Source organism: Sinohyriopsis cumingii, unplaced genomic scaffold, assembly GCF_028554795.1.
Source record: "Sinohyriopsis cumingii isolate HCF-2022 unplaced genomic scaffold, ASM2855479v2 utg000615l, whole genome shotgun sequence".
Classification (NCBI taxonomy): Eukaryota; Metazoa; Mollusca; class Bivalvia; order Unionida; family Unionidae; genus Sinohyriopsis; species Sinohyriopsis cumingii.
Window position 1 is genome coordinate 805,199 of NW_028315917.1, and position 24,857 is coordinate 830,055.

Below are 24,857 nucleotides of genomic sequence, written 5' to 3' on the forward strand. Positions count from 1 at the left end.
TGGTTCTGCCGAAAAGATAAACGATGTTAAAGAGAACCACCCCAGTATCTAAAGTTTGGTATTGGGTTTGCTATTAAATCACAGCTAATCATCTAACTCACGAATCTACCAATGGCAGACTTATACCAGACTCCCACTGTCTGGAAAAATACATGCAACTCTCATCAGCGTCTATGCACTCACCATAACCAATCCAGATGGGATCAAGAACAAATGTTATAAAGAAAAGAGTCTCCAGTCACAGAAGTACTGAACGCAGACAACCTCACCAGCGTGTGATTTTGGGTTTTTAACATCGCTTTAACAATTGTTCAGTCATATTGCTATGAAGTCTGCAGTGTGGCGGTTTATAGCAATGGGGCATCATGTCGTAGACTTGTGGTATCATGTCCCACATACTCACATTATTCTGACACATGGCCGACCAATTATAACATTAACGTCTTAATGCTGCGCGCCTAGCGAATCGGCTGCTATTACCACTTTTTTGTAAGTCTTTGGTATGACTCGGCCTGGGTGCGAACCCGCGCCCTACCGCATCCGATGCGGACGCTCTAACCACTTAGACCACCGGAGCGGTCGACAACTTCATTACCCTTGGTGACTGCAATCTAGGGTTGGTTCAGAGCACCAGTCATGGTCAGCTGTCATCGGCAAAAATGGCTTTGGCAAATGCAGTAAAGGACTCCTATTGACGAAATGCACTGAATACGACCACCTAATGACCACCTGCCGCCTGCTAAAATGCAACAATACGTCTTGGATGCATTCGGCTCCAAGCAATGATTATGTCATCGTAAGGAGAAAAGACAGGAAGAATATCAGAGTGGCGCAGACCACGAGATATGCAGAATGCTGTACTGGCTATAGACAGCTGCGTACTAAGGGTACATGGCGCTCAAATCGACAATGACGTCCCAAAAGGGATTTGGCACCCAAGACCTTTGGCGCCCGGGCAATGCTACGTCCGCCCTCCACCACCCACCACCCGTTAGTACACTACTGGCCAGACATATAGTCTTCAAGCTCAATATCCAGATTCAGAAAAGAAGTTGTCCACAAGGCTAAACGGCACCCATAAAGCTCAAAGCCCAAATTGAAACGGAATAATATCAAACTGGCATCTGTCGAAGAACTATAAGGCCAAACAGAAACAGTTGATGCAAATCGTGAGAACATCGAGGAAAACTAGGTAGCCTACAGAGACCATGTACTCGACTGCATCCAAAACCAACGGTCTCCTACATGTAAACATCAAAAGTAGTTGGATGAGATGGGTTTTGCCATACGGAGACTACTGAACGAGAGTTGCAAGATGTATAGCAAAGCAAGGCAGATGAGATTGTCATACACTGACAGGAATGACACAAAGAACTACTATGAAGCTCTGACGAGAGTCTATGGGTCAAAGTCATCAGGAACATCTCCATTACTTAGTTCTGACACCACCCCATTACTCAGACAAAAAAAAATGATACTGCAAAGATTAGCAGAGCACTTTAACAACATCCTGAATCAGCACACACCTATCAGCAACGAGGCAACTAACTGACTGCCCCAAGTGGAAATCAACATATCTCTTGCTGATCCTCCAATGCTGACTGAAACTGACAAGGCAATCGATCTTCTGTCAAATGGCAAAGCACCTGGAACAGATAGATCCCATATCAGCAAAATCTACACCAGGGGTCTCAAACTCAAACCACCCTGAGGGCCGCATGAGGGCAATTTTGATGGTCCAAGGGCCGCACCACCTTTGTCATCTCTCATGACCTTGTGACGCCAACCATTTTGCTGGCCACAGGATACGGCTCGGCGGGCCGTGTGTTTGAGACCTTTGATCTACACAATTGGCGGTTCACATGTAGCACAGAAACTAACTGAACTCTTTCAGTCAATATAGATTCATGGAACATTCATATGCATAGTAAACTTCTTTTCCCCCAAACAAGAAATTAATGTGCATTTATTACAATCCCTCTTGTGCACTTTCAAAATATTTTTTTAGGTTTACAGTGTGAACAAAATTCAATATTGGCTTTATACAAGTTTCAATCAGTTTGTCTTGCTAATCACCAATTTTCATAGCACAAAAAAATGGGCATTTAGAAGAAAAGACACAAGCGTAGTAATCAGATCAGACTGACTTGTTATAGCTGCACATAATTTTATTCATACAGTATATTTCTCTCCACCATTTATAATTATTTAAAGCCTAAATTTAAATTTTCCTATTTAAAAGATTTAAATATTCCTGACACACCACTTCAGCTGTGATGAAATTTAGGAAACTTGTACAAAAAGCCTGTCCACCACCGACTGTTCTTTTTCATTACCTTTTTGCATAGCAACTTGAGTGGCCATATTTTCTTTGCAGCTCTGTGAGCTTTGGGATAGGCCATGAAATTTTGCATGTTTAACAGAAGTTTGACTCAACTTGTAATTAAATGCACAACTGAAAACGTGTCATGTTACATACCTGCCATAATAAATGTCTCTACTACATCCCACAATGTTTTGAAAAACATGATTTTCAGTAATCTTAGAGCAAAATTAAAAATCATCAGAGATTTTTTTTACCACCAATATATATATATATATATATATATATATATATATATATATATATATATATATATATATATACACACACACACACGTCCTAACATGTAGTCTGCCTCATGGGGAGATAAATAATATAACTCCTTAACTGGAATTTCCTTGCTTCGGTCCAAACCCCAACATAGATTCTATTTGACTGTTGAAAGATAAGGTGGTCACACATATGCAACCACCATTTCAGAGATTACTTTATTATCTTAATTCTGCAAGCAAATCTTATCAATTGCGTCCATGTTCACCCTTTATATAAAATGCTACCATTCAGTCTCTAATAAGTGCAAAGTTGAAAACAAATGACACTTCTATTACCTTCAACCCCACTACCACCATTGGAACACTGACAGCAGCAAAGATTGCAGAAAATGCTCCCCAGTCCAATGGATTTTAAAGACAGAAACTTGGTATATTTTTGTTATATTTAATGTCTGCTTTGAGATTATGCGAGTGTTAGTGCATGCAAGTGTACATGTTGATGGTATCAGACAATGTTAAATCTACTATTTTTTGTTTGCAAGTGCATTAAATGCCTGAAAGATAAACATTTTCCTATTTCATCAAATTTGAATTTCCAGTAATTTTCTATGAGCTTATATGAAAAGACAAATTATCCTCATTTAGCATGTAATCAAAGCTAAATTAAAATCATTCATGATTTAACATTCATGTTCACCAAGAACAAAGGGCAGTAAATCAATATCTTTGCACAGCTGAAAATGTATATTCAATCTTAATCACAGATGAATAAACATTGGAAAAGTAGCACTAACCATTTTTGGCACAAGTGAACTTGGAAGAGAGAAATAAACTCAATTAACACAATCCTGTTCTGATGTAAGGAGACAGGTCTTACAATTGCTTGGGGCTTTTGTGACACAGCGTCCATCAAGATAGTGTTTATAAAGTTATTTCCTGTCTTACTTGTTTAGGTAAAGCAAATGATGGTATAGAAAGAAGACTGAATTAAGGAAATACATGTATATTGCTATCGATGATAGTGATCGTTTTCTGTTTTGTGTTCGTTAAAGTGTTTTCTTATATTATCGAGAACAAAAATGTTTATTTTATTGTCAACTACATTTCCTCTAAATGTGTATAAAAAAGACTAAACAACATCTTAAGTAAATTGTTTTTATTCATTAAATTACAACTTAACAATGGTTTATTTACTGACAAGAAAAATAAACCTCTAAAACTATACAGATGAATAAGGTGATTATGAAATGGATAAATAGACTTGAAAATACAAAATATTTATACATGCAGTTTCATTAGATAAAAAGTTATGAATTGCATCAGGAGAGAAGGACATGGTATGATTACAGTTTTAGATAGTTGTACAATACCAAGATCATAGTAAAAGTCATATTCAACAATATGACTTTAAAATTCTTAATGCAGTTTACAGTTCAATTTTATTCTGGCAATAAAGGCATTCCCTAGTATGAAGGTGCATTAAAATGAATGCAAACTTCTAAAATTGTAATACTGACCAATTTAGGTATGCAAAGATTACTGAACACAGTGGACTGCAATAATCATGGAGGATTAGAAAATGTCAACAGGAATGATAAAGATAAACAAACAAACAAAAATCAAAAAGTCTGCAAAAAAAAGAAGTATAGCCTCTCCTCAATGTAAGGAGAGTTGCCCAACTTTAAAGATGAAAATGATATTCGCTGCTGCCAGTACATGAGGATTTCAATTTTCTTTGAAAAGAATGACTAATTATCAACAGAATACATCAGATGCCACACTTACATGAAAATGATTGTGGAATAAGTAAGAAATGCATGTATTACAGTTGAAAAGTAAATATATTCAATGCTTGTGCAGAAGGCAGGTAAGTGTTTTTTGTTTATTCTTGTTACAAAATGAACATATCCTTAAAGAGTCATGAGTTGCAACAAAATCAGTGGCAGATTTAGAATGTGTTTGCAGTTTAAGCAAAACAGAACTCTTTCCACTGAAGATAAGGTCACATTTTTGTTTAAATAGAGATCAACCTACTGCATGTACTTGTTCATAAGTTGAGTCAAACTGCACAGACCCAGATGTGCCATCACATAAAGTGTCAGCTGATCTGGGTTTGTTCAGTTTGTTAAGAGTAATCGGTAGAGCAACCAACATAGACCCAGATCTGCCATCACATAAAGTGCCCGCTGATCTGGGTATGTTCAGTTTGTTAGGAGTAATCAGTTGAACAACCAACACAGACCCAGATCTGCCATGACATAAAGTGCCAGCTGATCTAGGTATGTTCAGTTTGTTAGGAGTAATCGGTAGAACAAACAACACAGACCCAGATCTGCCATCACATAATGTGCCAGCTGATCTGGGTATGTTCAATTTGTTAGTAGTAAACAGTAGAACAACACAGACCCTGATATGCAGGTGTATTACATTACAGCAGACCAGGGTCTTAGTTCTTGGCATTTGGACTTGACTTATAAGCATATGGTACTGTCATTTCAATGCCAACCAACATAGACAAAATGGTACTGTCATCTCAATGCAAAAACCAACATTGACAATATGGTACTGTCATCTCAATGCCAACCAACACAGACAATATGGTACTGTCATCTCAATGCCAACCAATGTAGACAATATGGTATTGTCATCTCAATGCCAACCAACATAGACAATATGGTACTGTCATCTCAATGCCAACCAACATAGACAATATGGTACTGTCATCTCAATGCCAACCAACACAGACAATATGGTATTGTCATCTCAATGACAACCAACATAGACAATATGGTACTGTCATCTCAATGCCAACCAACATAGACAATATGGTACTGTCATCTCAATGCCATCCAACATAGACAAAATGCTGTATCAGCCTCTGCATGTAAATACTACTTTTTGTAATTTAAAAATAAATTTTGAATCCAAATTTTAATTTAAAAACTGATTTCTAATCCAAATTTTTATTTACAAATCAATTTTTAATCCAAATTTTGAGAGTTTCTTTCTGAAAGGCTGGCTGGCATATTGTAAATGAAAGAATTACAGAAACTAAAAGTATTGGCAAAAATGACAGTGATATGTTTAATAATGAACAAAGGAAGTTATAATCATTTGCATCAAAACAAACTTGTCCAATGTCTAATAGTCAGAAATATTTGTATTACTCAAATAATTCCTTCTATCAATTACCACCTTTATTAAGAGCAATATAACATGAATCACAACATTCAGTAAAGTTACAATACTAGAAGTCAGATATTCCATTTGAACTAAGTGTTTTCTACATATTGAAACACAGCAAATATAGTAACAAACAAATAGTAAGATGAAGCTGGTTTGAAATCCTATCATGCCAGTAGACTTCTTGTTCCATATGCTGTCAGTGTCTCTAAATATTCAAATGTTTTCGTTTCCTCTTGAATGGCATGCAATACCTAAGAATATTTACTTCCACTGTTTTTCCTGTCATCTGCCAAAAGAATTTACAGTAATGTTTTTATTCCCAGCTTGAATTGCTATCTCCTGTTTCCCTCAACTCATTTTTGCAGTGAGCTTCATTTTACGTGTATTATAAGTTAAATGGGATGACAATGACACAAGAACACAATATGTAAAACTGTGTGACTGGCAAATTATTTCACTGCAAAAATAAGACAATGAAATATGTTCAATAAATGCAGACACAGGAAAACTGAACACAATGAGCACTAAAACAGCCTGATAATTTGATCTCTGATTATCTCCACCATAGCAGATTACATTCTCTCTGAAAAAAAAGTTGAATTGTGGAATTATTAATTTTAATCGTTTTCAAACTTATTCAAAGAAATAAAAAATATGCACTTTATATGCTCCTTAGAAAGCTAGAAGTAGTTCGAAATGAGGAACTGTAAATGAAATGGTTTTCCAAGATATAAAGGGGTTGAATATATATAAAATTAGACATGTATGTTTTATAGCCATGTTTTTCTACTTCTTAAGCTTAAAGCAGAGAGAGATAGAGAGAAATGAAAGTAAACTTTATCAAATACCTTTAAGTGGGTTAGAGTCTTGCATTCTATACAACCATATCTTCTTTCCCGATACCCCGACACAATACGAAGGCAAATATAACACCAAAGAACTGAAAAATATGATAGCATAGGTCAAATGAATATTTAAGCAATTACTTTGATAACATTTTTATATAGTAAAAAGTGTTGAAGGTGTTGGTATCAGCTCTGGCCTACAAGGTGTTGGTATCAGCTCTGGCCTACAAGGTGTTGGTATCAGCTCTGGCCTACAAGTTATTCTCATTATGAATTAGGAGTAAAACTGCAGAAAACAAATTATGTATTTAACTAATACATGCAATATTCTATAATTCCAAAATCTCCAACAAAGTTGAAGTTTTCATTTAATGTGACAAAGGTACAATAAATTACTACAATTACTATTCTAAAGATTATTTTTTTTGTGACTATTTGGGGTGGGCCTATTCAATGCCAGCCTTTAGCATGTGTGTGCATCTGCACTTTCCCTTAAATTTACTTGATTTCAGTTTCATCTCAAGTAATGGCAAGGCATATTGTTTTAAAAAGCTGAAATCAGACCTTAGCTAATGACATACAACAACAAACAATGACATGGCTGTTATTGATGATTCATGGTTTATTTTCATCCACAGATTCATGTTGCAAAAAACTTTGTAGAAACTCTCTATTTAATACTTTGCAAGTCAGACTCGGTCTTCATCCTTCAGATTTTTTGTTTCACATTTCAGATTTGTATGGAGGCCACTGAGGAATTCTAACTTCAAACATCATGCTTTTACATGAGCAAATACTGGGACTTCAGAACTCAGACTTTAAACCTTGTACTTCAACTTCATGAAGCTGCATATTCCACATTAGGGCATTCTAATATTTTCTACAGCTTTTTATTTCCTATACTTGCACTGTACTTGTATGGAATTTCATTTTAAAGATTTCTGACTTCATGTACTTTGCATTTCAAACACTTTCAGACTTACATTAGGAAAGCAGGACCTATGTTACAACATCCTTCTTTATGAAATGGGATTATGTGTATTAAAACACTTGTCTACTTTCAGTAACAGATACCATATTAGAGAATTAGCATCATTTGTGCCGACTTCAAAGTTCTCCAAATAAGAATGTACAGCTCAGTTTAAATCTTTCAGTAAGTTTTTAGACCAAGCCAAATAGCACGTTAACTCATTAACCTCTGGAGGTTTTTGTCGTTTTCACCTGAAACGCGAGTAGGAAACACATTTTGGGAACTATTTCTGAATACATCCTAATACATCGACTTCCAACAGATTTTCCATTAGTCTAATGCCTATTTGTGTTAGAAACATCATTTTTCATTGGTTATTTTGCTTGCGCATAAGCAGAAGGGTAAATGTTCTTTTTTTCTTTGCTTAATGGACCCATCATTTTCATATCGCAACCTCGATGCTACAGAGCTCGGCAGTAGGCTACTACCTCCTGCCACGTAAACGCAGCGCCAGGGGTAAATGCGTTAACGGATGCCTGACTCATGGTTATTCCATAATCACCTGGTCCTACAGGCAGCTGCACTTAGAAGTGCACCCATTGCAGAAATATTTGATTAATTTTAAGTGAGAACAGATCTTCCAGGTGCAGGAGAAAGGTGGTAAGATGAGTTAGGCAGTCTATATATGCATGAATTTAAAAAAGAAGAGGAGGAAACAAAATCTTCTATATGTGTGCCGATTCTGGTGGCCTTAGATTCATATAATGTATAACTTTATGCAGGCTTATAACTTAGCTTATTACTAAAAAAAAAACTGAATTCTGAAACCAGACTTCTAGCTTTTAACCTATGACCTATTGATAAAGCTTAAAAGATATTTTTTTTTGTTCACATCCGTTTTCCTCTGGATGTAATACAAGTAAACTGATACTATATACATCTGATATTTATAGTAAGAAAGGTTATAAATATTGTACCTTACCTCAGTAACAAGTATAAGGACAGCAAAAACAATTGCAGCGGTGCTGTACTTGGTGAACCAATCGTAGATGGCTTTATAACAACCCTGTAAAAGAAAAACATTTTAAAATAGCCTCAGTCTCATTTTGATTTTGTCCAGCAACCATTACCCATCACTGACTGATCTCTATTTAAATTAATCTAGATATGCCAGAATGACTCAGATTATGTGACTGTCGTGTTAGAAGTATAAAAAATATACAAAGTCAGCAATACGCCACATTGTTTATCACATACATTTCTTCTTCAACAGTACTATACCACTGTGCTACAAATACCAAATTATACAATTGCTAAGTTCAAACAATTTCCAGAATTTGGTAGAAGATTATATTCACCAAGGTGAATTTTGATGTTTTCAATTCTTCTGTACTTGACTGAACTGAGCAAATCTTGTACAATTTTTTTCTTCCTAAAGCAATTAAAACATAACAAGAAGGAATTTTATTTAAATTAAAATAATTTAGATTTAAATGTTTTTTTATAAAATTGCCTAATTAACTAAAACTATGGCAGCACAACTAGCACTATATCTGAACAGCCTGGAAATTCAAGATAGGACAAGCTTTTGAGTATACCTAAATTTTGCATTAATTTACAGTATGAGAGAGATTGACATAAAGAACAAAGGTCTAAAAATACTAAGGTAGCCAGAAATTTAAAATAGGAAAAAGAAAAACTAAATGCATATAAAAGAATAAGTAGTTTTTGGTGGAAACACAAAATAATATTCTGATAATAAATGCATATTTTGGATGAAATAAATAAGCAGCTAAAACAACGATATAATGATCCTGTATGGCATGATGCATAACAAAACAAAGGGTTCAGCATTCTAAATGAGAACCTCACCAATGAATTTCTATCAATCTCTCATTTTTTTTAATACCAGGTCTCCTTCAAGTCTAATTATTCAGTGCAACTTTGCGGGTTACATTCTTGGTGAAACAGGCCAAGCCCTATTGTATTAACAAAGCTTTCTTTCTAACAGATCTTTCTGTCAGATATAAACTTCATGCATGTCACTAAAGTTGTGTGCTACTGGTGTGAAAATGTACTAATTCTTTTACAAGAATTTTTAAAAATGCTTATACAGACAAGAGACAGTTTACTACCATATCTATGTCAGTTCTTTTTGAAAACTTTACAGCTTTGACAAGAACACTGATGTGAAAACAGAAAAGCAGTATTATTCATAGTAGTAAGAGAGTTGTATTAGGATCAGCATCAGTGATAGTTGCAGCATCAGCAGATGTAGTAGCTGGAATACATGGTTCCCACGCTTTTCTAAATATAAATTTCCAGGACTTTTCCAGGATGAAATTCATTTTTTCAAGGTTAACATATGACCCTTACTGAATGGAATTAAAGATCATTTTGGATTATAAAACATGTATTTTCCAAATATGAAGATGTTTCTCTTTCAAGACTCTCCAAAATATATATGTCAGAAAAGATGATCATGTACAAGACCACAACATGAGTCATACAAAACAAATCTGACTATATTCCTATAAATTGGCATTTAAAGCCATTTCAATAAATGCAAAGTATCTTATCTTGTAATGAAAAAAGTTTAACCCTGAATTTGTGTGTGCCAATAAAATCTCAAACATAATTTTTCAACCAACCTACACTCCTTATGATGATTTGGTTAAAAATTCCATCATTTAAAGGAATTTACAAAAGGGTTGATTTAAATTTTGACAAAAGACCTTCAAAATTATATTTTGCTGTATAAACGAGGGCTGAATTTTCTGTAAAATCAACTTCTCTTCTTGTAGTTCAATAAACCAGTCCCCAAACCTGTATTGATGTAAGGGCTCTTATTGTTTCTTAATATATAATAAAAGGGACGATAATTTCCCATTTCTCCTACGGCCCATTTAAGATCTGAAACCAATCCTTCAAGTCATTGTGTAATAATTTTGCGCCAAAGATCAGCTCTGAGATTCAACATTATTCTAATCCACGTTTCCTCCGAATATTCCAACCCAATTTTCACAGTTGGACATTTATGATGAAGTGTGGGTTCAGAGCAATTACATATAAAAAATCTGAAATCTGCCACCACCATAAGATAGCTTACCAGCGGAACTAGCAAATTTAAATTATGTTATATTGGCTTATACCTGCATGAAATCGATAGGAAAATTATTTAATTTTTCAAAAATGGCAAGTATTATAATTGTTATGTCTTTAATCCGCTGACAGAATAGACAAAACTCAGCATTGATGAAACCTGACCCGGTACTCGCCATTTGCGTCAATAGTCACAAGACTTCACAAATCTCAAACAATGACATCAGAAGTCCAATTGTCACATGACATCAACAACAAACTCCTTTCAATGTTGTTGTACAAAATTTCAACTATATTAAATTAAAGTCTGATACCTTTTGTAAATACCAGAAAGAACTCAATATTTTTATTTCGAGAACAGCAAGAAACTTGGCCAGTCTGATTCATCAAGCAGAGTAGTCTGGTTCCCTGCTTCGTATGCTCCGTGTAAGAAAGCACATGTCAACGTGGTAGTCACGTGATACAACAAAACTCCGGAAGTTGGTCTCAGAACAAATATAGAGAATTTTGTGCCCTTTCGTTTTTGTATTTTTATTTCAACAACATTAATTTTTTCTACAATATTTGAAAATCAGGGTTGTGAGATTGTGTGTTCTTGTGTGACTAGCAATCAAAATCACTAATAACAGCTCAAATTTCTTCAATGCATAAGTTTTATCGACGTTCAGCAGATTAAAGACATAACAATTTTAATACTCGCAATTTCTGTGAAAATAAATAATTTTCATATCAATTTCATGCAGGTATAAATCGATTTAACAACGTTTAAGTTCGCTAGCCATCTGATAAGCGGTTATGCTTTAATACCACCATGTTGGCCTCTTGTGATGCTAGACTTTTTTCATACCTTCCATAAAAATATAAAAAATACGGATATCAAGCTGTGAAACAAAAAGTCTACCAGATGAATCCAATCCACTGAGCGTTTGAATTGTCTCAAAATATATATTTATGACAAACACCCAAATGATCCATACTGCAACCTCGTAATATTCTGGTTAGAACCCGATAAATTTAACTCAAGATCAGTTCAGTTATGGCTCAATTACATAATTGTTTCAGGCTTCAAGTTGTGGAGAAAAATCACTGGGTTTTTACCGACTTTCGTCAATATTTGCAAAATTCAAGGAATTTTCACAGTCAGGAAAAAAGTTATAATTTCTCCTGACTTTTTCCCAATTTTCCAGTAGCGTGGGAACCCTGTGGAATAGTAGTAGCAATATTAGTTACAGTAGTAGCAATAGTAGTAGCTGCTACCACTGAAGTAGAAGAAGTAGGAAGAAAAGAATGAGGAGGAAGTTTATGTGCCTCATTGTTGCTGCAAAATAATAAAGCTAACTGTTATATCTGGTAATGTTTGCTTACAGTTGATCTGTATGTACCAGTCTTCAATGATTGTTGACAATCACTGTTTGTACTGCTTGCAGCATTGTAGTTATCCGTAGTGGCATCCTTACAGCAAGAAAAGGGGATTTTATTTGAACCTCCTGGCCATTTTGTGCTAGTAAATTCTTGATTGTTGGAATCAGGTCCCACCACTCCACAGCAATCCATCTAAATCAGATAAAATAAAGATACATTTAAATGATCATATGATAGCAGTTTACACTGTATGCAATAATCCACTTTAAAGCAACATCAACAATAACGAATACATTGGTAGATTTCATACCCATTAATCACATCTAGTTTTTGATAAGTGCTAATTGCAGTGAATGACGAATCAATGTCAATGGTCAATGCAAGACACAATACTTGATTGTAAAATAAAAATGCTACACACAAACATAAACACACGTAACTTTGGTGATCTGCTTAGTTAATAATGGCAATAACACAATAAAATGAAGAAAATAAAGATAAATACTCTCTTGGTTTGAAGGTAAATATACATGTCGAGCTACATTCAATTTCTTGTTGCGAATGAAATAATCAAGGACATATTTTTGCAACTAGTTGACTGAAACTCTGAAATGGAATAATTTTAAGTTTACACTTTGAATCATCAATTATGACCAAATACATTTTAATTCACTGAACAGGTGATTGTAGATGTCCCAATTGAAAGTAAAGTACACTTTTGCAGATATACATGTACAATTCCATATGTTGAAACATGCTCTTAAAGAGACCAGAAGCCATGACATAAACGATTTAATAACTGCTCTTATAACAATACATAACCAACATCATAAAGATCAAACTGATATTTTGAAAAAAATATTGCTGTTATAATTTTATTTACAAACTTACTCCAATGAAAAGTAGGTTCCAACCCACTGAGAGTTCATCTGTAGCATTGGCTCCTCTGTACTCATTCAAAACATTTTTCATTTCAGTTTTTACTGTACTCTCAACCTAAAATTAAAATTTGTACAAATTAATTAAACATTGCCAAAAAAGATTTATGCCAGTCATGGCTATAATTACATGAAAATAGATAGAAAGCCAGGCCATAATTACATGAAAATAGACAGCCAGGCCATAATTAAATGAAAATAGACAGCCAGCCATAATTACATGAAAATAGACAGCCAGGCCATAATTACATGAAAATAGACAGCCAGGCCATAATTACATGAAAATAGACAGCCAGGCCATAATTACATGAAAAAAGACATCCAGGTCAGATAAGGCCATAATTACAAGAAAATGGACATTCAGATACAAATCTGTATCTAAAGACAACTGGAAGCGAGTGTTGAATTGTATGGCCCTGAGACAAAATAATTGTTCATATTCAGTTTGTTTGCATTTTGGGATGAAAAGTTGATGCATACAAAATAAGACACTATGACCCACTACAATTATGATTTATTCCATGCTGCATAAGAGTGAGAAAACAAAAAGCTGATGTGGTATTATCTGGCTGTATTACACCATTAAGAGAATACTCAAAGGCTGATATTTTCTTTCTAATGTGGGGGCCCCGAGTGGCCGAGTGGTCTAAAGCGCTCTTCGTTACGGATCACTGCCATCTCACCTCTGTCTGCGGCGGTTCGAGTCTAAGATTCAGCCAATGTGGGCATGTGAGAAAGCTCGCCAGTAGCTTTTCGTGGGTCGGTGGTTCTTTCCGGGTTCTTCCTCCACCATTAATACTGGCCGCCATGTATAGCCTATTGTGCTGAAAAATGGCGTTAAACCCCACAACAACAACAACTTTCTAATGTGTCATAGTAACTTTCTTATCATAGGCTACTTCAAGACTTCATTGGTATAAACCAGAGGTGGGCGAACTTTCCAGTGCAAGTGCCGCATACACAAATTTACACCTTGTCGCGGGCCACATAGCTTGTTAAGTAAAATAATTAATATTTGAAATAGCAAATACAAAAGGTTTTTCTAAATAACATCATAATTAATTTTCAGTTCTTAATATGTTGTTAATATTTGAAACCTTAAACTTAAACTTCAAAAGAAGCACATTTATTTGATAAACAGAGTAACATAAACAGAGTCAGTGTGAATGATGACTTGTTCCTAGGCCGCATGAAAACCCTTGGCGAGCCGCATAAAAGCCCTTGGCGGGCCGCATGCGGCCCACGGGCCGTAGTTTGCCCACATCTGGTATAAACTGAACAAAGGTTATTTTATGGTTTCACTGATGTATAACAAAATTAAAGATAAAAGGCATGTGGTTATAACAAGACATATTTGCTGAATGAATGCATTACAGTGTTTCCCCTAATTAGGGATTCACCTATCATAACTTTGCAACACAGAAATTCCAATTCATCCTTATTACATTCATTTACATATAATTTATCTTTAATGTCATACCAATCCATCACTAATCCACATCTAACCTGAAACTAAGTATAAAGACTGATTCTTTTAAAATCTTCAGAATTGTCTCAACTAGTATGAAAAACTTGTGTAACAAGCTTGTAGAGTGCATAGGTGAGCATTATGTACACCTGAAATAAAATATCATTAGTGATGATAACAATAAATAATGTATGATCACAGCAAGCAGGCTAGGGCCATGTTTCTGGTAGGTGAAAACATCTGGTTTACTTTAATCAGTATTGAGCATATTTTAAATTCTCCAATGCTATTATCATATAATGTTTCATAATATTGCTGAATCATGTATGCAACTCTTTTGTATGCTATTTGCAGTAAATCTTTAGTGCTGAAAAAGATACAGCAGTCTGCAATTTTAACCATTATTAAAGAAATGAGACCTTCATGGATATGCACAGTGTAAATCAACTCTTCATCCAAGAAAGTGATTCCAATTAATGGTTCCTGGCTGGCTAAATGTACATGACATGAGTAAAAATCATAGAGATGTCTTCAATCTCTTGCTACCTAACTTAACAGTTTAAAAAGAGAACAGATTTTTAAGTGTACATAAATGACATCACATGCACTCTTTGTACTTCCTATACAGTAAAAAAGACAACTTAAAATATAACTACTTTATATTAAAACCATAAAACAACGAAAGAATTAGACTCTTTGTATATTCTTTAGGCACATGTAAAAATAAAGCAAAAGTAAAAATATTTTGGGTTTGATTTCTAAATTTCATATCTGTTACATGCATCACTTTTCATTAAAAAAAAAAAAAAATTCTAACTTTGCTAACAAATAACAATGAAGATGATTTTAAAGTTGACAAATGTGGTACGTTTTTCAGGTCAGTCATCACATTCTTTATCTGTAATCTTACTAAGAAAAAATTAAATTGTAGGGTGTGACTTCTTTCAACAACAGGCTTTGAAATTGGTTCCTGGTGGTAAGTTTTGACAGTTAATATGCAGGCTGACTGGAAAAAAGCTTATCAACTGATTACAGCTTTGCTTTTCCATTACAATCAAAATAATAACATGGGGAAATGAAGTCACAGCATATGTTCTCAAAACCCACCTTAATCAGACAACATTCTAAATTTTTAATATAACATATCTGCACATGGACGTGATTAAAGATTAAACAAAAAGTAACTATCTGGGCTAAAATTTTTAATAAAAGTGATTACTGATGTTTATTGATGATTGTTTATTGACATATGCTGAGGACATGAATGAACTTGGTAGCTTAAGTATGTGTACGTGTGTGTTGGTGGGGGGGTTTACCTTGTCTTTCATTGCGGCCCATAGAGCAACAATTGCAATTTCAGCCAGAAGCAGAAGGAGAATAATGATTGCATACTGTAAAAAAGGAAACATCATATAATGTATCTCTGTCAAGTTGTTAAATACGTCATTATCTTTGAATATGGAATGCCTGCTAAATGATTATTCTATATTAGATATGATACATTAAAAAACGGCCCATACATCAATATAACTTAATAAAGAAGGAAAGAAAGATTGCTTATTTAACAACCTTCATATGTCTTTCACATTCTTTCTACAATAAATAAATAGCAAATTGAATTTTTAATACAAAATAAAAGGGTTATGTTTTAAAAAGCATTGAAGGTTAAAGGAATTTTATAGTTAAAGTTTCTATCTTCTGGGTCTCAGCAAAACTATTATATCGTCATTTAAAACCAAATTATAGATTTGTCTTATTTGCTGATAATGAACTATTCTTGTGTGTGTGTGTGTGTGTGTGTGTGCGTGTGTGTGTGTGTTGAGAAACATTATTATTATTATAGCCTCTACTTATCGCAGCAATCATCTAATCAACAGACTAGCTATCTAACAAATCAATAAAAAATAAATATAAAAGGAAAGAAATAATGCATGGAAGGAAGGAAAACTAATCAAAGAAATGATATGAGAACACCATTTATTTATTTACCCATTGCAAAAGCTTTAAAAAAATTGTATAGACGATCAAGGATTGCGAACTTGTAATATTTACTTACCAAAACCAGCATGCACCTCACTTTACAGCAAGCGCCAAAGGCCCCTAAGCCTGCCACGACGATGATGAAACATCCCAGACAGATGGAGAAGATGGACAGGGAAGATACAAGGGTCGCCATAGAAACGCCATTAAGACTCACATTGGTCAAAAGCGTCATTATTTCTGTGTCACGAAGCACACTGGCATTTACGTGCATTATGATCCCAATCACAAGAAGTGCAATCCCAAACAACTGAAAAAGGTGACGTGAATGAACTATGACAGGTTTAAATTGAGTTTTGAAATTTTGTTTGAATTTGCTAGTCAATAATATAAGTGAAATTAAAAAATTATGATTTGATTACTGAGTCAACCAGATTGTGATGGAAAAAGGTGGATTTTGGCATCAATCATGATATAGTGTTGCCTATATTTAATGATATTATTCTGTTAAAAATCGTTGCAACCTCCCAATTGCATCATATCTTGTATGATTTTTTCAATAAAATTAAGGAGATGAGCCAAACATTACCAGTAGTTGTCAAATAAGTCCAATAGCCAAGGGCAACTTTTTACCTATATTATTTTCTTTTAAAAAAAACTGCTTCGAGCAAGTGAAGAAACTATTAGATTTTAGGTGAACAAGTTCATTTATTTTTCTTTTGCCAGAATAAATATCTTTAAAGGGTCTCGTGCTTAATAGTTCTTCCATGAAACAATAAGTTATCCATGGATAAAGATAAAAAAGTAATAAATAATATGTAAGAAAAACAAAAACAAAAAACAAAAAAAAAACAAACAACAACAGTAGTATTAAAAACAGTTTACATCATAACTATGATCATCTTCATCATAACATTTTTTTTTTTTACATCTGACATGTATCATATCGACAGCTTGATGCCATCTCATGGGTTTTGGTTTAGGGGAACACGGACATTTATTTCAGGGAACAAGGGAACACTGATGATTATATTCAAAAACAAAACAACAAGTATGGAATTTTTAAAGGTCCATCTTGGAAAAATTAAATTATGTATTTTATGAATCAAGGAAAAACGACCAATATTTTCTGGGAATGGGAATAATGGTCACCTACCTCAGCCTCGATGGAGCAGTTCTATTTCTCCTTCCATTCACAAGCTCATTAAGCAAACTTCAAATGTTCTTTTTGTCAAAAGTGGTCACTTCAATTTAGGCATTATGGGGTTGCTAATTTCAAGCAAGAACTACCCACTTCCAACACAAAGGAGTTTGACAACTTAAGTTCTCCAGTGAGCATGGACTACCTCATGTTTTTACAAATAACACGTTACCACACTTTTATGAAAAATCTTACTAAATTCAACTTCCATCAAAGCATATTTTGAAAATAATTTCAAAATAAATAGGTAAAATATGTGAACTATTTTATTGGACTCTAGACAACACAGCTGTCGACTTTTTGAGAAAATTCACAAAACTGTATAGTGGATCGCCAGAAGGAAGAGGCATGATACATAGGGGCAATGATACAGAATGGCGCATAAAAATAAACAATCTACTTACCAGAAAAAGTGTATTGATCAGGATAAGGAAAAACATTGAGCATTTTCCACCACAACTCAAACCCATGATTGTTGCTTATGTAGATACTGTGGCACAAAGTTTCTGGTCTGAAAATGAAATATATTGTCAAAAACTGAAAAGTCTTAAGATATGTGCATTTGGGGGTGGGGGGTATCTTTGTATTGAGACGATGAGGTGTATAATTACAAAATCACTGGTCAAGTTAGTAAAATTAAGAAACAGTTAAATGGATTTAAATTATGCTTACTTTATAAATTTAATGTACAATGCCTACAAAAGACACATCTTATTTTTATGTAAACTACATAAAAAAATTACTGTACAGTGCTTACAGTAGATATAACTTGTTATGCATACCATATACATTTATTGTACAATGCTTACAATAGATACTTGTTATGCATACCATGCAAATTTACTGTACAATACTTACAATAGATAATTGTTATGCATACCATATAAATTTACTGTACAATGTTTACAATAGATACTTGTTATGCATACCATATAAATTTACTGTACAATGCATATTGCAGATATAACTTGTTATGCATACCATATAAATTTACTGTACAATACTTACAATAGATACTTGTTATGCATACCATATAAATTTACTGTACAATGCTTACAATAGATACTTGTTATGCATACCATATAAATTTACTGTACAATGCATATCGCAGATATAACTTGTTATGCATATATGTTTGTGCTGGGGAATGGGGACACTTTATTTTAATAAAACGGTCCCTAAAACAAGTAAATGTTCCCTTTTGTGATACCTGAATCAGCGTAAATGAATTAATTAAAGTGATTCAAGATGGCACTATTATTATTTGTTGACTCTGAACTGTTGTAATCAGAAATGGCCCTAGGATGTGCGGGGCCCAAAGTAGCAAGCTATGAGCGGGACCCCAAGCAACAAAAAATAAAACTGCACTGCACGAGTTGATTTCCGTCAGCAGCGTGGGGCCCAAGGCGGTTGCCTCGTTCGCCTTGCCCTAGGGTTGTAATGACATTTTTGGGAAGTTTTGGGTAAGTAATTCTGGTAAATGTACACACTCTAATGGTTTTTCCTGGAATAGGTTTAATTCCTTCCTTCTCTAATTTGACTGAAATATAGATCTACTTATAAATTAAGTAGATCTGGTAGGCACCGATAGGATGTCATGCTGTGCTGACCTTTTCTTTCGCCAATCAAATTAGTTTTCATGTAGCTACGATGTCGTAGCCTCAACTTGATTTGTTGTGGTTGTCCACGAGGCACGAGTAAGGGTACTATTATTAGTACTAGTTTTCATGCAGCTAAAAGTGAAACACGTCGTTCTAAACATATCACTGCTTAACGATGACTCTTCCTCGCACGAAATGCAAAGCTTTATCTAAAAATAAGTGGAAATGGAGTTTCAAAGGTCAATGAATTATGCTTTTTAATATATACCTGTCAGATGTACTGATTGCTAAGATCTCGATTTTATTCGGATTATTTCATTCTAGTGAATATAATGTCAACAAGTCTGTGTCCCTTTGACAGACATATGAATCAGTTTCTGAAATGACAAAACAGTTCGAATCTGGCCGTCCAGTTGCAGCAGAAAATTGACCTGTAACATTATGTCAAAAATGTGCTCGGGTGGAACAAAAAAAAAATGGGGAGGGGGGGAAACGGGTGTATAGGTCGATCAACAGACAATAAAATCGAAATATTTAGGCAGGAAATCACTAAAAGCTGTGTTTGCTATAATGAAAATGCATATGGCTTACCAAGCATATATAAAAGGACCATTCTTAGCTGCATGTCACGAACAGAAAGTTCAAAGTTTAAAAGAAAACAAAAGGCACAAAAGAAGTCGTGACTAGTCAACAAACCTTTCACAATACGATGACGACATATTTCTGATGTATTTACATGGGAATACGATCCCCGCAATTGACACAACTAGAATAATATCCTTGTTTTCAAGTTCGACCACCTATGGGAGTTGATAAAGTTCATTTATAAATAGACTCACGAAATAAAATAGGCATGATATTTACCCGATACCGATTTCCCTTCGGAACAGTGTAAACAAGATCAAGGTTCAACAACGAGAGAACTAATAACAACAGAAAACAAGTCTAAAATGATGAACATTTTCAGTCATGTGAACCTCGTTTTACTCTTTAATTAATGTCACTGTATTCTTTTAAAAACAAGTTATCACGTCTTTTCCTAATATCTATCGTACATTTAATTCGCAAAAACTCGAATAAAATCCACGTAACATCAGTAGAAAGGATAGGGAAAAAGTCAGTTGTGATAAGTTGCACTCGTTTTATTTTCATATTACAATGCTTATATTAGTTGCAATTTCGTTATCTCTTTCTTTATTATTTATCTCATTAATTGGTTTGTTTATTTCTCAGTTTATTTGCTCATTTCGTTGATGAGAAATTTCTCACCGGAGGAGTACGCCACGCCCTTCGTTGCACTTCCTTATCTAAATGTGTGCCTTACCTTTACTTTACTGGTTGAACATGTAAACAACTTACTTAAACAATGGAATGTTACGTACGCCATAAAAAAGCTGTAGATCTGCATTCCCTCACCGTAATCTATAAATTTAAAAAATTATATAGATACCTATGTTACAGTTCCTCTTAACCGAATGATGTTAGTTAAATTTGATATTTCTTTTTGCCTTTGTGATACATTATTTAACGACTTACGCCCTTACTCAGTTTTATCTGAACAGGTAAACACAGCCAGAAATACGTGAAACTGACAGTTTGCCTACTGACTGACTTGTTAAGATCAATAATGACAACCAACGTTCGTGTCGCTATAATCGTGTGTTGATCTCCATTTCAAAGCAGTGGAGTAGCAACCGCTAAAGGGTAGTGCGGCTGATAAACAACTTTGGGGAGGGGAATGTATGATGGAACCCGCAAGAAATTACGCTGCTAACATTTTTTTCTAGGTAAAACATCGTAATGAAAACATGCTACATCAAACATTCTCGTTGCTTCTTGCTCATTTTTTTTTGGGGGGGGGGGGGGGGGCGGGGGAGAGAGCGTCTGCTCCGAACCTTCTTACACAACCCCCACAACCATCCATCCTTAATCGCTTAGACAATGTAAAAAAAATAATCATATTGTTATTCAGTACGTCGTATTTAATATTCGTATTTCCTTAAATCTGTAGTTCGTTTACCATATGATATTTGACCATTTCTATAAATTCAACAAATAACACAAGTGAACTAGTTTATAGGCAGTATGAAAGAACTTCGATTATCAGATGACCCCCCCCCAAAAAAAAAAATGACGATTATAATAAACATTTACAAAACTGAAATTAATCTACACAAATAAAATGTTAACATGCTTTAAAAAAATAAGGCAAATAAAGCGAAGTAACTCTTTTTACCTTTCTGCTTATTTTCTACTTCCGATTTTATTTATTTTACTTCGGCAAACTCAAATTTGCAAGGTATTGGCGCATGGAGAGAGAGAGAGAGAGAGAGAGAGAGAGAGAATGAGAGAGATTGAGGTGGGAGATATTATATATAACTTATTTAAGTCGGTGGTCTGGGTAAAATACATAAAACACAAGGTATGTCCGAACTATCTTTCCGACAACGGGGCGTGTTCTTGAAACAAGAATATTTCTGCATGAATAGAACATTAAATTTTAATGTTTCTCGTTAAAATGACGACTAGGAAATATAAAGCACCTTTATTATTCCAAGTCTATGCTGGAATAAATTTGTGCTGTCACAAGTGTTCGAATCTGGTATGGATAATTTATGATTTGGCAAAGAAAAGACTAATCATTACTGCAAATAATCAACTGTCGTTCCTACAAAAGCTGAAATCTACCTAACAAAATAATCTCAGACCTTTATTTTAACTGACGCCTTAATACGATAGCGCGGTTTGGGATAACCTGACTAATGTAGGCTAGAAAAGGTTCAACCTGAATATGAATCTAGAATACACTCTGGCATGCCTGTCTATGCTGATATGCTCTCCACGAAGAAACGACTACTGAAACTTTAAAATCTAGAATACTGTACAAATCATTTTCGTTTTTGAAAAATATAATGGCTCTGACATGTGCTTGACATTCCTCACTTGAGCGGAGGTATCAGTAACTAATGTATCATGCCAGTTTGCGCTCTTTCTACCCCCCCCCCACTACTATACCATATCAGTTTAGGATCTTTAACCCCTCGCCTAACTACTGAACCATGCCAGCTTGCGCTCTCTTTCCCCCCCCCCCCCCAACTACTGTACCATGTAAGCTTGAACTCTTTCTTCCTTCCCCTCCCCAAACTACAATTATCATGTACAATTTGACGATATAATTCCCCCTCTTCCGAATGTTTTCAAATCACCATCCTTGGATATATATTATACCGAAAAGGTACCCCATAACTTTGACCAAGGCAATACATTAAGTCAATATTGCATTAACCATACTGAGATACAACTGCAGTCGTTCCAAACTGGCCAATATTGAATAAATCTAACAAAGAACACCTCTTGTTTATGGGTTTACCATTAAAATTCATGCCCTTTTTTATTGTCCTAACCACCACCAACATGCAATTAAACCGTTGCAATCTATTATATCGTTTCTTATAACCTACAATTATACTCAATTCAATCTCAGGATAAATTTACGGAGATTTTAGAGACTTGACATCTGAATTTTGAAATAGCTTATACTGTGCTTCAAATGATACAAGATTACTTCGAACACAAATTGCAATTAGCTTGGAGAAAGTCAAAATATAGCATTTGTTGAAGAGACAAATCGTTATTATTGTATGTACTGCAAACCGCTTTTAGTTCTTATAAGCGGTAGCTTCTACCCTGGCCTTCCATGATGCTCGGCCAGGCACGCACCGTTCAATAGCCGATACCAGTGAAAGGGAAGGGTGAGAGATTGCGTAAAGGCAGGAATGCGGACAGAATTTGTTAGCCCTAAGAAAAATACAGCAGTGGGCCCCTATGAACTTAAACAAAAATTCTCTTCGGCGTTGTCCCACTGCCACCACCCGCACCCCCATTGTGACCCCTGATTTTATACTAATTGTCCTACCCTATCCGCGGCCCTGTGTGTATGGTTGAGCTTTAATTGTCAGAAATGCTGTAATTGTTTTTAACTCACATTACCACACAAACTCATACCACCACCACCAACTAACACATGACTGAAAATGACAGTACGTCATGGTGACACTTTAAACAAACGCTTAATACTACATTAATTGACACAGTTATGACTAACACAACTTAAAAGCTGTTTGAGACGCAGCTGGAAATGATTGATTTAATGCTATTTTTTTGTTAACCACGCATTGTTGTATTCAGCCATTTTGTATTTCTCCACTGCTATTCTGCAGTGCGTGCCTTGCCTCGTGCGGAGCTTCTTGGGAGAACAGGATAAATAACTGGCTGTACAAAGACTTAGAAAGTTGTGGGTATACTCTTGATTCGGAATTTTGGGCGACTAAACTGGCGGTTTTGAAGTGACATTCTAATAAAGTAAAGTGTAAATGTACCAAGGATGTGGAAAATGTAAATGTTCTTGTCTCATTACAAGTGTGACTACGAGCTGAAAAGAATAACTAACTCGTACAAATATGATATACAAATACCGCCCTAATCTGTGTTTTACCACAGTCAGGTTTCATCACGGCTCTGTGTGTGTGTGTGTGTGTGATTTCGATTTCGAGGCCGCTGTTTGTACCAATTGTAAGTCTCTGGAATGACTCAGCCGGGGTTCGAACCCGCATCCGAGACGGACGTTCTAACCACTAGGCCACAAGAGCGGTTACTGTTGCTTTAATTACAATTTAGAAATTTTCTTTAATTGTATTTTTGTTTACAAAAATATTGATTTTCTACCTTTTTCACAGTACCTTGCACACACACACACACACACACACACACACACACACATATATATATATATATATATATATATATATATATATATATATATATATATATATTAACGCATTTTCCTATTTGTCTTTTCAGAAAATTTTAAGTCTTTGGCCTGATTTAAGATAGGCTCAAGAAGGTTTATGAAATGTGTATTATTTATTTCTTTGATTTCATTTTGATTTTCTTAACAGTAGTGGCATTACGTGGGTGGAACAAATCGGATAACGACAACAACAAAAAATGCCGTTATAAATGTATTCTGTACGCATCAGTCTTCGTTTAAAATATTTTTGACTTTCAAAAAAAGTTGTATCGCGTCCAATGTACCTCGACAAAACTATCCGATCCACACGAATGTATGTGGATATGTATTCTCATTATGTCAGTCATAAGAAGTCATCGTAGTACGCTTAATCAAATTAATAAAACCTTATTAATACATATACAAATAAACCATCCGACAACAACACAAATTAAGCAGCATTACCTTCTTACCTGTATACCTGCTACAGCTCCAAGAGATGCTTTTGTGTGATCCTTCCCAACTGCGTTTGTGTGATCTACCGAATCTCTCTCTCTTCAATATTCACAAACTCTCAACGGCTAAATATGTTATTAGATGCGTCGGAATGAGATAAATATACTAGGACAATATGTCATGGTCTATAAATACCTGCCCATGTATTGTACGGTCTTCGAATTATTTATGCGTGGATCATTTCGAAAGCTGAAACACCTTAAAAAGGCGTTCTACGTCATCCCAATTTGTGTAAATAAATGGCGTGTGACTATTAGTAATATATTGATTCGCTTGTGATGTCGCCATGACAACATTTAGCTCG

At 34.8% G+C, this 24,857-nt stretch overlaps 1 protein-coding gene across 3 annotated transcripts; it reads right to left on the bottom strand.

The window, feature by feature from the left end:
* Positions 1-3,736: 3,736 nt before the first annotated feature.
* Positions 3,737-24,669, bottom strand: LOC149773754 (CD63 antigen-like). 3 transcript variants are annotated; one of them, XM_089946066.1, is made up of 9 exons: positions 24,511-24,669; positions 18,052-18,158; positions 16,523-16,756; positions 15,783-15,857; positions 12,952-13,056; positions 12,064-12,252; positions 8,579-8,662; positions 6,630-6,721; positions 3,737-6,067 (listed from the first exon to the last, which is right to left on the bottom strand). In XM_089946066.1, exons 2-8 carry the CDS (start codon positions 18,115-18,117, stop codon positions 6,656-6,658), a joined length of 819 nt encoding a protein of 272 aa, XP_089802192.1. In that variant the 5' UTR covers positions 18,118-18,158; positions 24,511-24,669; the 3' UTR covers positions 3,737-6,067; positions 6,630-6,655. The 3 variants fall into 3 exon arrangements, with proteins under 3 accessions (XP_089802192.1, XP_089802190.1, XP_089802191.1); XM_089946064.1 differs by having other exon boundaries at positions 3,737-6,364; XM_089946065.1 differs by having other exon boundaries at positions 3,737-6,364; positions 24,503-24,665.
* Positions 24,670-24,857: the final 188 nt, after the last annotated feature.

What these genes read in the sequence shown, in the direction of transcription:
- LOC149773754 (XM_089946066.1), bottom strand. Translation starts at nt 18,117, where the DNA reads ATGGGTTTGAGTTGTGGTGGAAAATGCTCAATGTTTTTCCTTATCCTG. An exon ending in TGATCAATACACTTTTTCTG is followed by an intron (nt 16,757 to 18,051) that starts GTAAGTAGATTG and finishes CACCTTTTTCAG; the next exon opens with TTGTTTGGGATTGCACTTCT. An exon ending in CTGGTACATACAGATCAACT is followed by an intron (nt 8,663 to 12,063) that starts GTAAGCAAACAT and finishes TTTCTTTTACAG; the next exon opens with GGTTGTTATAAAGCCATCTA.